Source organism: Nesoenas mayeri (genome assembly GCF_963082525.1).
Source record: "Nesoenas mayeri genome assembly, chromosome: Z".
Lineage (NCBI taxonomy): Eukaryota > Metazoa > Chordata > Aves > Columbiformes > Columbidae > Nesoenas > Nesoenas mayeri.
Genome location: NC_137542.1, coordinates 48,612,267 through 48,626,269, shown reverse-complemented (window position 1 = coordinate 48,626,269; position 14,003 = coordinate 48,612,267). Strand labels below are relative to the sequence as shown.

Genomic DNA, 14,003 nt, shown 5'->3' with positions numbered 1-14,003 from the left:
GATCAATTACTCCTGATTTAGCATGCACCCCAACACTTAAACTAGCCAATTAGCTTGTAATTGTGAGTATTGATAATTAGAGAATAATCACAGATGTTTGGACAGAGTGTGTTTTCTAAACTCATTCTGCCCTCCCACAGTCCTCTTGCTTCTTGATTCATTCACTTCCAGGGAATTAAACAGCCCAAGACAGAAAACACAAGGACTTCTAGCTTTATTTTGAATTTATGAGAGGAACTGGGCACAGTAGTCATTGAATATTTCTCATAAAACTGCTAATCAGAATTCATATTTAATAAATTAGCAAAAATGTTAGTTATGCAAAATGCTTAGTGTAAAATATGTATGCGTGACTTTAGTGTGGTTTTATGGATTTTTTCATTCATTTTTAAAGCTTGTTCTCTTTTCTCTGATTGTTTGGTAAGATATACTAGCTAGCTTTATGGTTTGTGTTTTAATTGGTAAGAGCTGGATTATTAGTCTATAAAATAGCAAGAGATAATTACCTTCAGAAATTTTATGTGGTTATTTACTTAATATTCAGAATATCGTTGTTAATTTGTGACAAACACACTATAGTTAAGTCTTGGAATTCAAATTAATGGAAGGAACATGTAGAAAACTTGAACTATAAATAAACCTTACTGAAAACCAGTTAGCTATTTTTGAATGGAAAAAGTATAATCTTCATTTGCTATCCAGAGTAAAACTGTCAGATCTCTTTGTTAAGTGTAAATATTTGTAATTTTGATTGAATGAAATTTGAGGGAAAAAAAAGTGAGAAGTTGCCTCCTCTCTTTCCTGAAGCCCTGAGGGGTGTTAATTGCCGTGATTAACAATTGGTTACATACCTCTGTAGAAAAAGTCAGAGAACAGCTACAGAAAAAAAGGAATAGAATATGTATTGTTTGGGGTTTTTTTCTTCTTTTAATTGCTAAGTGATTTAGGGTTCATTTGTGTATATTCTCTTACAAGAACCATGTAGGATTTATAAAGTTTTAAGATAGTAGACATGATACTTAGATAAAGTCCCGATAGTTATGTTAATACGGATGAGCAAAAATAATTACCTGGCTGGTTCTCAATTCTGTAGTACTGCAGTTTTTATAAGCTTTTTGTTTCAACAGATGAAATGTATGTCAGTTATTGACATTACCACATTTGGGGATTTCTGCGTAGTTTTGTCCATAGCGTGATGTTCTTGTATGCCAAATGACATACAAGTCACAAAACAAAAAGCTGATTGTAACAGTGGAGAGCAGTGATTTCTAACAACTCTGCCTTATAAAATGGAATTCCCCTTATGCAATCAAATCTTATGTCCCATATAAAGGGCTTCAGAAAACATTTTTTTCACATTTCCACACTAATTAGTTGCTTTTCTAGACTCTTTGCAAACAATGTTCTTTGACATTTTGAAAAGCAGTTGCCGTTTATTCCGCACTAAATTGCCTGTATACTGTTGATTTGCTCATGTACAGGACTCTGCATTGCGTGCACACTGAGTTCAATAAATCACATTTTATGCATGTGCAAATAACTGCTTACACACAATTTATGCCTCTGAGACTGTCACAGATTTTAAAATATAAACCAAAAGCCCCGCAAAAAGCCTCAACTAGTAAGACAGACATCACAGTGAATACAAAAATGTTTTCAGATAGGATTATGTTCAGCTGAAGTACATTTTCCATCCAGGTTTTCTAAAGCCCAGCTGCTAGCAGAAAGTAGGACTTGGATTTGGGGGATGGAAAAGGAATGGAGACATGTTTGGGCCATCATGTACGTTTAGTCACACATGGATATAAGGTGTTGACAGCCAGTAGGAGCCCATGTGTGAAGTCAGAGGAGCAAAAGCAGAGACATATTCAAGGAAAGCAGAGACAAAGTGAGAGGAAGGTAGAAGCAGGATACTTAGGGAGCTTTGGGAAGGTGATTGGACTTTGCAGTGAGAAAGACCTTGAAAGGTGATGGTAGAAGTTTTAGCATGGTAAAGCTGGAGGGTCTGGTGTGCATCCTGGGGCAAGAGGAGTTTGGAATTTGAGGGCTCTCTCTAAAAGAAAAATGAGACTTTGACTTCTGAGGCAATAGGTGTGTGGAGCTGAAATATTTCAGGCAGGAGCATAGGAAGCTTCAAGTTTTTCATGCCAGAAGAGGAGAAAAAATAAAACTCTGGATCTGAGAAGGATGGTGATTGGATTGAGTAGCCGTGGCCTGGAGAAGGAACTAGATGCTTTGAGGACTTGAATTTGGTGGAGGGATTGAGACTGAGTTAGAGCTTGGGACACGTTTGCAGACATTCGTGCGGGATAAGTGCCATCATTTCATGAACCTCTCTAGCAATATATGCCTTTTTCTTTTTTGGAAATACAGAACTCATAGTGCATTATCGCTGGTAAATCTTGCAACTTAGCTATTATATTAGTGTAACCAGAATATGATGCCATATGATGTGCAAATGGGAGAAGGCTGGTGTTTATGCAGGAAGCTCAGGATGATATCTCATTTGTAAAAGCAGTATAAAATCATTGCATCCTTGAAAAAAATACAGAATGCTGGTAAATTTTGTCCCATTTCTCCAAGCTGTCATCAGGTCTGAAGAGAACAACAAATTGGAGGACAGGCTGACAGGCTCAGTGGCTGGGCTGCCATTCAGAGGGCCATAAACAGGCTGGAGAAATGGGCTGAAAGGAACCTTGTGAAATTCAACAAGGACAAATGCCGAGTCCTGCACTTGGGAAGGAAGAGCACCTGGCAATGAGCCCGGTTGGGCACTGACAGCCTGGGAGCAGCTCTCTGGAAAGGGCCTGGGTATGCTGATGGAGAGCAAGCTGTGCATGGGCTGGCAGCATGCCCTGGCAGCAAAGCAAGCCAACAGCGTCCTGGGCTGTATGAACAGGAGCAGGATGTATGAACAGCAGTAGGTGAGGGAAGCTTTTATCCCCTGCTACTCAGCAGACCACATTTAGAATACTACGATTTTGCACCCATCCCCATCAATATAGCAAAGAGGGGAGTAAATTGGGGCAGGTTTAGTGGAGGGACATCAAGATGCTCAGGGGCCTGGGACACCTGACCTGTGAGGAGACACTGAGGGAACTGGCTTGTTCAGTCTGGAGACGGGTTGGCTTTCAGGAGGATCTCCAGGTGACCTTACCATGCCTACAGGGAGACTACCAAGAGGACAGATTAGCTGTTCACAGTGGTGCATGGCAGGAGGATGAGTAATAATGGATGTGAGAGGTTCAAACTGCAAATAAGAAAAACTCTGTCACTGTGAGGACAGTCAAATGGTGGAGCAGTTGCCCACAGAGGCTATGCAATCTCCATAATAATATTCACTATGATGCGCTGTGAATTTGCTGTTGCCACTTAAGAAAAGAGATCTTGGTAATACTGTGATTTGCTTTCTGAAAACATTCAATGTACAGCCATAGTCAAAACATATGCAGAAACTAATAGAGTCATAACACAATGGAAAACATTATGTCATTATCTAGATTTGTGGTGATCCCACATCTCCAGTTTTGCATATAATTTTAGATTACATCATCTCAAGGAAGGATGAAGCAGGGTGAAGCATAATGCAGAAAGGTCAAGTTATGGAAGCTTTTCCAGACAAAGAAAATTTACAACTTTTTCTTTTGGAAAGGATATTACAGAAAACAGATACAAGAGGTCTGTAAAATTATGAGTGGCGTAAAGATGTTTTAGGAAAGATTGTTTGTTGTCTCTCAGAAGCATTATTACATTCACAATTATATCAGCCATAATAGATAGGGCAAAACAATTGACACTGAGGGCCAGATATCCACACTTGCATTTTAGGGAACAGTGGCAACTTACTTCCAATCCCAAGAGCTGGATGCCCATTAGTGGTCAGAGCATATTACTGGAACACATCAGAGTTCTTGGAGCTCATGTCTGGTTTAGTTTCACCTGAAAGGAAATAAATTTATTTGCTCTAAGACTATTCCACCAAGGGACACAAAGTGCAGTAAGTGGGGGCGATTCGAGATCTGGTTCAAAAGTATGCAGGAACACATATAGGGAAAGAAAGTCCTATCAATGACATTTTAACACATTGTTCTGAGCACAGTTTCCAAAGCACTGGCATCCTAAGGTGCTGGTTGCTGCAAGAGCACAGATGGGAAGGTGTCAGTCTGTACTTGCCTTTTTTCCTATAATCTTTCAGTAGCTCTATCTAACTGCTGCACCTCATAATCAGAAAGAGGAGACTGAATCAAAATGATCTTGATGCATCTGATTGAGAATAAATGTTCTTAGGTAATTTATTTTTACATGAACACTTACAATGTAAGTGTTTGTTATAGCTTGCATCTTATTCATTTGGGCACATTTTTAGAGTACAATTTGCCATCTCGGATCTTATATCCTTTAGTCATAGCAAAATGAGGTCAGTCAGTTTACAAAATTGGGAGAACATTTTAAATAGTTTGCAGTCTTATTTGAGTATTTCTAGTACCTCAAAAAGAGGTTGTAAAAACTTTGACAGGGACACATGCAAGAGATGTGCCTATTGATGCTGTGGTGAAAATACTTTCTGATTTGCATGCTTTGGTGAGTACAAAAGTGTGAATTGCACAGAACATTGTTGTTGTTATCTAGTAGCAGGTTTCCACTAACAGTCTGCCAGACTCTGCTGGCACTGTCTATGCATATTCATGTGATTTGAGAGGAAATTCTTGTTCAGAGTATAGCAATACAGGCATGCACCAAAAAGTTAAGTAAAATTTTTGTTTTAACAAATACACGCCTGTGTAGAAATTATTTAGGGACCATACTCATCAAATAAGATACAGTTTATTTTTTAAAAAGGAGCGAATACAGTAGAAGTGATTTGAAGCTCCCTCAGTTCTTCTGCTTCATAATTCAAATCTCTACTCCATGTTGCTGTACAGTTTCTGAGAAACTCTACAGCTCTTGGTTTCTATCTTCAGGGGGCTAAAACCAGACACAGAGACATTACTTATTTCCACTCTAGCTGTAGAGACAGAGATCTGAAGGTATTTTTCAGGTCAGAATTTATTGAAGACAGTAGTCATAGTATAGATCACAGAGCCCGCAGTAACCTTTGTGCATGATGTTAAGGAAGCTTCTTTTCTCTGTGATTCCCAAAGCAGAGACTCGGGATGAATTACAGAAAGTATTACTAAATAAATAATTTCTTTGCAAGGCACAGCATAGAGAGCAGCTCAAGCTGGGTGCCTCCAGAAGGGGGACCCTGAGCAAAAAAACCCTGGGAAATTATACCCTTACAATCTAAGCTTCCCAACCATCTGCATCAGTTTGGGACAAATGCAAAATTGGAGCCTGGGGTCTCCTGTTCTTCATCGCGTCCCTTCATTTTTGTCAGGTGGCCTATTTCTTATCTTTGTGGGTAGTTTTTTGTCTTTGACAAACCCAACTCGATGTCAGTCAATTCTGTCCTTCAGTTGCTAATTTGCACCTGCAGCTGGGGAGAAAAATAAGTCCTTGGCAATAACCTAAACATTCTTCTGTTTCTCATCTTCTTTTAGACGCACCGTTCCATTCCTTTTACCTGTCTCTAGGGATGTAGCTCCTTCTGACAATCAAAAGCTCCATTATTTTCTTCCGTGAACAAGTTCTGGGCTCTCTTTTTGCTTAATGAGGCAGAAAGTTCAGAAGTTCACAGCTGGTGGCTTAAGCAAACTTAGTTACTTATGCTAAGTGAGTTCTATATAAGAAGTTTCTAAACAAGTTCTGTTAAGAAGCAGTATACCAAATAATTCAGTAAGCTAAGGCAGGCTGTTCCCTAACAATGATTATATAGGGTTTCTAAATCTGATCCTTGGTTTCAGTACTGTACACAAGTTTATTTCATAATACACTAAAGGGAAAAGAAACAGTTCTTCTTTGTTAACATCTGTTAAGTCCTAGAACTCCATTTACAAAATAGTTGTACTATTGACATTTTCAGCTGAAGCTTAATCAATTTATGGATGGTAAATGTCATGGAGGCACCCCGAGTTTAGTTTAAGGGACAACAGGGTCCAAAACAACTTTTATTAAACTGGTGAGAAACAGGGTTTTAGCACTCCGAAAGTGACTTAAATACAGGTTCGGATATCAATTGAGGAAAATTATTAAGGGGCAGCAACTAATACAACAGACGGTCCACAGTGTGCATGCACGTGGCTTCACCCAAAACAATGCCGGAGCCGTCCCTGAGTCCCGGAGAAGTACACACTTGCCTAAACACGGTGTGGGATTATTTTAAAGGGATACACGTGCTCGTAGTGAGTACGGAAAGTGCACACTCACGATTCTGCGAGGGTAAATTTATAATACACTCGCAATCCTGCGGGGGTTAATTTACTTATACGTGCAAATGTGCACGGAATATTACACGTGCTTGTATTAAGCACGGAAAGTACGCGTGCAAATGTGCACGGAAAGTACACGTGCTTGTATTAAGCACGGAAAGTATGCATGCGAATGTGCACGGAAGGAAAATACACCCGCGATTCTGCGAGGATTACTTTTACACGTGCTCATATTGAGCACGGAAAGTTACACGTGCATATGTGCACGAAAAGTATAAGTATACTCGCAGTCCTGCAAGGGGTTTTACTCACACCCGTGGCAGCAAGGCAAGCAGAGTCTCCACCCCGGGGAGGGGGCTCTCGGCGGCAGCATCGCGCTTGTACTCTGAGACACCCGCGACAATGGGCAGAGTCTCGACGAGAATCCCGTTTTTATACTGGCTGATCAGATCTGACTGTAGGCATTCTAGAAGCTTCTCTGCACCCCCACACTGGCTGTGGGTGCCCCTGAAGCCTCTAAACATCCCCCACACTGGCCGCAGGTGCCCAGCGGCTTCCTGGCGCCTCAGCACTCCCTTCTCCTAAGGGCCCTGGCCAGGGTGCTCTGGGGCCAAACAAAAGAAGCTGTTAGCCTCAAGTAGCAGAGAGAGAGGGAGATGTGCCTACTCCTTCCATACTGAAGGAGGGAGGGGGAGAGAGGGGGGTTTGCATTCTGCCACAGTAAAAAAGAGACTATTTCAGCAATAGAATTGAAATCTATTCCATATAACTGGCTGTCAACTTTCAATAGCTTTACTCATGCTCAGGGAAGCCATGGGGATTACACATGGTGTATAGGGCTACCAAGTCAAAACTGATGTAGCTACATATTTGCATGGTTCCCTGCTTACCCTTATTGATCCAAAACCAGCTTTTAGCATTTTGTTTTGTATTTAAGTATAGAAATAAACAAAAATAAAACATGAGTTACAGTCTTGACTAAGACCCTCCAGAGAGGATAATGCACACTAAAATAAATGTGTAAAAAGGCAAAGTGAATGATATAGCATTAGTGATAAAATCTAATGGCATCTGCAAATTAAATTTAAAAAGTAGAACATAACGTAAATCCATTTGACAATAATGTTTAAAAATAGTTAGAATATAAATTAAGAAAAATGCAGATTTAAAATTGAAGTAAGTTTTTAAATTAGCATTTTGGCAGAAAGGTATTTAAAGAAGACTAAAATTTTTTAGAAATTTTTTACCAAATTACTAATGTTATTTTTCATTAATTGAAAATACTGTTAAATTAACATGATTTAAATATAATCTAAAGCATAACATAAAAAACAAGGAGGTCAGTATTCTACTTTAAAGAGATCTTTGGCACCTTTAAGCAGATTTTTTAAGCAGGTTTTATGCACTTGCATAAAATTTGTGGTATTGTAATCTAAGATACTTTAAAAGTAAATCCTTGGACTTTTTTACTTTTTTTTTTCCCTAGAGCCAGTATAGCATAATTAGCTGTGGGGCAAATCTTGGCCCAGCTGGTGTCACTGAAAACCATCATAAAACATCATCACTAGCATGAAGATTTCATATATAATCTCCAAAATAAGATAAATAATTTTAGAGATATTCTGATGCATGCAGATCTAGAAAGCTAGTACCTGTATGTGACAAACTAATCCAAAATCCATTAAAGTAAACCATAAAATGAAATGCAGTGATATCATGATGTCTAACCAAGAGTGATTCTCCAAAGAAAGAATTTCTGTATCTCAGTAATAATAAAGCAGTCATTAAATGAACAGGACAATGGGTTTACTTATATATTTTGGAGTCAGAAGGTCTCTGATAAACTATCTTAAAAAGGATATCAAAGAAATAAAATATTTTTCTTTGGAAGGCATGAAAACAATTGTGCTGTAAAAGTTCTGGGCAAAATATTAATTCAGAAAAAAAATTACAAAGAAACAGCCAATATCCACCACTGAAAAGGAAAAATGTTGAAATTCTAGCAAAGTTCTGTATTAGGACCCTTTTAAAAAATATATTTCTCAATTATCTTGAATAAGGTCTGAGAATGTTAAAATGAAAATTACTGGTGTGTGAAAACCAATTATACACAATTGTTTATGCTAGTCAAAAACAGAAGACTGAGGAACTTCAGGAAGGTTTAATTAAGCTGGACAAGAAGCAGCACAGTAGTAGATTAAAACTGAGAAATGCACGCTGAGACACACCGGTGTGCAGCGGTGCACACTGAAGGGGACACTTCATACCCACCTTGAGATTCCAAAAGACGTGATGTCAGTGCAGAGGATAAGAGCCTGGGCAGCTCAGCAAAGACCTGTTTTCCAAAAATCAAAGAATGTGTCATAAAGATTGAGATTTACCTGAAAACTGAATGAAAATCCAGACTACTACGACTGCAGTTCTTCCTTATCCTTCATCAGAATGGGACAGATCTTCTGTGTTTGCAGTGGAGCTCCCAGACTTTTCCCTGTGCCACAACCTGTTGTCTATCACAGTTGCACAGACACGTCTCTAACCTCTCATCTTGACATTTGCAAGAACTGTGCTCCTATGGTACTTCTGTTACTACATAGAGGAGTCAGGGGAGGGACAAAGAGGAAGGACCTTCTGGCAGGACCCCACACTCAGGCCATTCTTGGGGTCACAGGATCTTTACTTCCACTTGAAACTTCCACTTGAAAGGCTGTGTTTGCATCTGTCTATATATTTTTAAGGTAGTATCAGCATACAAACAGTAATTTAAAAACTGAAATTTAACCTGGTATGTTTCACATGGAGACATAATATTAAAGCAAGGTGGATTTATTGAGAAGAGTGTTTTGAAAATAAAAATTCAAATACTGGAAACAGGAATTAAAATGTATTTGTGCTGTTGAAATATGTGTGTACACATACAAGTGTGTCTTGATTACTGGAGAATTCAGATGAGTAGATTTAGGGAATACAGAAATCAATAGATCAATAGGTTAATCTATTACAGTATATGTAGCCTTTCACTTCTAGATCACTGAAGCAAATTCAGTGGAAGAAGGCACCAAAAGAGAGGTCTGGGTAACATAAACAGATAGCATTATTTTACTGTAACAGAGAGTGCCAAATCCGAACAGTCAAATGTTTCCATGACATGGAATGCTTCCAGACATGGAAGACAGAGTCACCTTTTAAATCTTTCAAAATCAAATCCACAGAGAGCTTCTTGTCCAACAAAGTGAGGAAACCAAGCAGTGAGGTGTGAGATTTCCTGCTTCCATTTGTTATGTAAATAACTGGGGCAGGAGTGTTAACTTCTCTTTTTTTTTTTTCTTCTTTAACTCATTCTCACTGCTTTTATAAAGGTTTTTATCTCCTAGTGCCTTTTTCAACAGGTTTTCAAAGACGCTCAGATACTGTAACAAGGAGGCATTTCCCACATGCTGCTCACAGGATGGACTACATGGACTTTGAGGACGATAGCCGTGGATGGCGGTTTGATATGGACATGGTGATAATCTACATTTATTCAGTCAACTGGGTAATAGGATTTATTGTGTTCTGTTTTCTTTGTTATTTCTTTTTCCCTTTTTAGTCTGTAATAGTCACACTTAAAGAAGAGAGCAGTCATGAGAACCACAATGTGCACAGAAAAAGTTTGAAGAAGGCAAAATGTTTGCTTGATGTTGCGTTTTTATCAGAGTTGTTATAGACTGCATCAAGGATGCTGTGAGGCTATTTGACACTTCTGCTATGCGTGACAAAGTACTTGAGTTTGGTTCCAAATATAATGTGAAATCCAGATCATACTTCATTCAGTGGAAGTTGTGCCTTGATTTCGGTGGGAATAGGATGTACACCTAATGTATAACATATTACTCAGCTGAAATATGCAGTACTACTTGTTCTTAGGAGAGTTCTGTGAACTACAGCAAAACATGATCCATTGAGTCTTTCTGGGGTTCAGTTTTTAAGTTGACACACATTGTTCACTTACTGCTGCTTTGGTTTCTCATATATAAAACCAATAACGCTGCTTTCAGGAACACGAGATTGTAAGCACTGCAGTGCTGCACCATGCATTATATAGACATTCATCAGACGTGTTTCGATGGTGTAATCCAAATTCTGGAAAATTTTGACCACTGATAGACCTGTCAGCGTTCTACTGTAGGGATGTGCTGTATTCCGTGCCTAGAATCAAAGGGACTGTTTTTGTGCATATTCCCAGAGTAGTGCTGTACCGTCTTTTACCCATCTAGATGAGTGTGTTTGGACCCCGCAAGACAGCTAATGGAGGACAAGCAGCAGGCCTGCTGGCTATGGTGCCATGGGACGCTAACCTCAGTAAATACTGGAGAAAAAAGCATTCTCCAGTTTAAGGAATCAGTATCATTATTAAATTGCTGTAACAATTTGGGGATACTCTTTAAGTGTGGGCTCACCAGGACTATGTGTTTCTAGGGAGGTCACAAAAGAGGGCACAGTATTTATTTGCACCTTTCATGTGAAACAATTCTAAAGCACTTTATCGTTTTTCTATATATAGATTGCTGAGTTACAGTATCAAACTGCAGCCAGTTCAGCAATCATTCCATACTTGCTGCTTTACACAGTATTTTCAAGTGAAAGTGAAAAAGTATCTATTAAATAATAAAAAGGATGTTATTAATAGAAATTTTTACGGGAATTGGGTGCTGAATGGTACAAGGTAGTTCAGGGGCTTACTTTTCAGGAAGGTACAAAGACATTTTTATGTCTAAAGGCATGACCCTGCAAAGTACACTGTGGTTTCATCTGGAAAAACATGTGAGTATATTTATGTAGTCCCTCTGGTATCAGGATTTGTGTGGGAGACCCGTATTTTTTCAGTAGGTGGTGTACTCCCCTGTTCTATCAGAGAACAAGGAGAAATGTGTTGTGGAAGGTGCCATCTGCCAAATGTGATGGAATGGAATGAAATGAATGCAGGGGTTTTATTAAGCATGTGCTTATGCCTCTTTGCTGGAGCAGGGGCATCATGGTCAGTCTCATAGTATCTAAAATGATCAAGGCTAAAAACTTTCTACTTAATCTGAAAAGCAGCAGTAAATCAGCTACTGATACTTAGTTTTCTTATAGGCTGCATAAAATAATCTCTTTGAGAATATATGTGTGGAATTAAAAATTACAAGTCTAACTATACTGATTGGGCTAAATAACTTTTACCATCTATTTTTAATATATGCAAATTTAAGGAGATGTATTATCTGAAATTCACCATCACCATGTAGCTATGTTTGTGACAGAAATGCATTCTCTGTTATTACAGTATGTCTAATTACTTTGTGTCTGTGTAAAGGTGACTGGCCCCATTACTGGTGGCATTAGGTATAATGTTTTGAAAGCTTTAAAGTTGTAGTAAAGCACTTAGTGAATTTCCCATTTTATATTTATACGAACAAGCCTTTTAAAAGCTAGGGGGGTTTTAGATCATAGGCTCATGTTTTGCTGCATGCAGCTGTGTAGGTCTGTATGCTCAAATATTAATAATTTTAAACATTTTTCTCATCTCTGCCAGGGCTGGGGTGCTAACTGCATTTTTTGTTTGTCTTTCTAATCTTGTGAATTTACTGCTCGTATCTCAGCAAAGAGAGAGACTGTTTCACCTGTTAAGCCAAAATTGCTTTTACCTTTTAATCTCGAAAAATACTAAAATAAAAAGATGTCATGAAAAATTACTCTAATTTAGCTGACATAGTCTGAAATTCCAGTAATAATGTAATTTAAAATTATTTAACCAGGATATCTGATAAAGCAATATCCTTAAGGAAATATTTTAAAGTATATTGAGACATAAGAAACATAATATAGTTATTAACTAATTAGATGAGAAACAATTACTTATATAATTTTTAATAGCGTGTTATCATGATTTTATTCTGAAAAAGGCAACAAAGGAGAGTGAAAATTCCAATGTAATACTGGCCCCTTTTGTACATTTACAGCAAGAATTGTTGACTGAGGGTGGCTACATTTTCCTAAATTTAGAAGGAGTGACAATTTTGCATAGTGTTTCTAACTGTGTAGCTCAGCCTTTCTTCAAAGCCTAAATAATAAACTGTTTCCTGGGCTATACTGTTTTACTTTATATTGTTTGTTATTAATTCCAGGGGATAATTCATTTTAAATGTTTACAAATGTACATAATGAAGACTAATGCAAGTCGGAGAGACATCCATCATAGGAAAACACCTAAAAGGCATAGAATGGATGTACTGTTTTGTGTCCTTTATTGCTTTTTTGGGAAACATACTTTTGTAAAAATACAATAACAATTTGAAGGCTCAAACCCGGTTTTCCTTGAATTCTGCTTGTAAAATGCTGTTGATATCTGTGGGAGCAAGAGCAGGTCCTTTGAAAGCAATTTTCTGGTTATATTAATCCTGCTTCACAAGCTTCTCTTTCTTACTTACAACAGTATTAAAATATTTGCAATAGAATTTGAGTCATTTGTAATATTTTGCATTAATTTCACTAGATTTTGCTTGGTGGAATTAAATCTTAATATTTTTTTTCAATCAATATTGTGTTTGTTATTCTGTCTATTCTGTTTCTGCTTGGGGTGCAGCTAGGGTTAGTTGGATTTTTTACTATTGTGATTAACTCTTTTCATACAACCAGCCTTTTATTTGTTTTGGTACTTTCTGGGAAATGGTCAGCTTTTTGTCAGAAATCATCTTGCAGCAAGGTGTGGATCTTAACACATTCTGATAATGAAGAATACTCAGTGCTGGCGCTGTTAGTCCAGACCAATTAACTGTTGAAGGCAGCAGAAATCCAGGTCACGACTAAGTTTGTCTCTCCACAGGCAAAGGGACTTTGTGCACACTCAGAAGTGTGTGAGTTTCTTGCCTTGCCCTGGTTTGTAGCTCTCATACCTACCAAAGGTCCAGTCATCTTTCTTCCCTCACATAATTAAAAAAACATTCCCAAGCAGCAGCTGCACAGGGAGTAGATGCTGTGAAGCACACCAGGTTCTTTCACAGCTGTGTATCTGCACACAGAAGCTGAGATCTAAGTTAAGCCTTTGCTAGTACACTACATTCACACCTGAAATATTTATTGTATGTCCACAACAGCATTACCACAGTTATTGATATTGAGATGGATGAGCCAGTTTAAGTGAAATCAAGTTAATTTTCTTAATGAAGTTAGAAAATTCACTTTTTAGTAGCTAGCTTGTTTTTTTTTATTTTGGATTTAGTGTGAAAATAATGTGATAATACTATATTTTTGCCTGGGACAGAGTTAATATTTTCAGTAACTAGCTGTGTTTTGAAATTGGTATGAAAAGAATGTAAGAACTCACTGATATTTTGGCTGTTGCCAAAGAGTCCAAGGACTTTTTCAACTTTCCAGCTGCAGGTGAATAGCAGCGAGGAGGAGGGCCCAGACAGGACACCACCTAGATTGACATCCGGGCCGGGCAATGAAATATTCCCCACCATTAGCGTCACACTCTGTATATATTTATAGCTAGAGCCGGCTCTTCAGCTAGTTAGTTGGTGAGTTAAGTTCCACTTTGTTCTGTTCAGGAGTTGAGTGTTAGTTCAGTCTTTTGCCATACTGCCATTTTGCAGTTGGCCAATGGCCTTTCCACCTTTTGCCTCTTTGGTCTCCTGCTGGGATCGGCTGTTTGAGACCAGAGTGTTCTCACTTCTG

At 38.3% G+C, this 14,003-nt stretch overlaps 1 protein-coding gene across 1 annotated transcript in view; it reads left to right on the top strand.

The window, feature by feature from the left end:
• The window catches only part of RNF180 (ring finger protein 180), a gene marked incomplete at its 5' end in the record, with an annotated part of 73,837 nt that extends 63,937 nt beyond the window's left edge, over nt 1–9,900 (top strand). Inside the window, one exon of the mRNA XM_080362479.1 lies at nt 9,680–9,900. Coding sequence (XP_080218605.1) covers nt 9,680–9,894 — 215 coding nt within the window. The 3' untranslated portion in view covers nt 9,895–9,900. The remainder of the gene's footprint in view (nt 1–9,679) is intronic.
• Between the last annotated feature and the right edge of the window lie 4,103 nt (nt 9,901–14,003).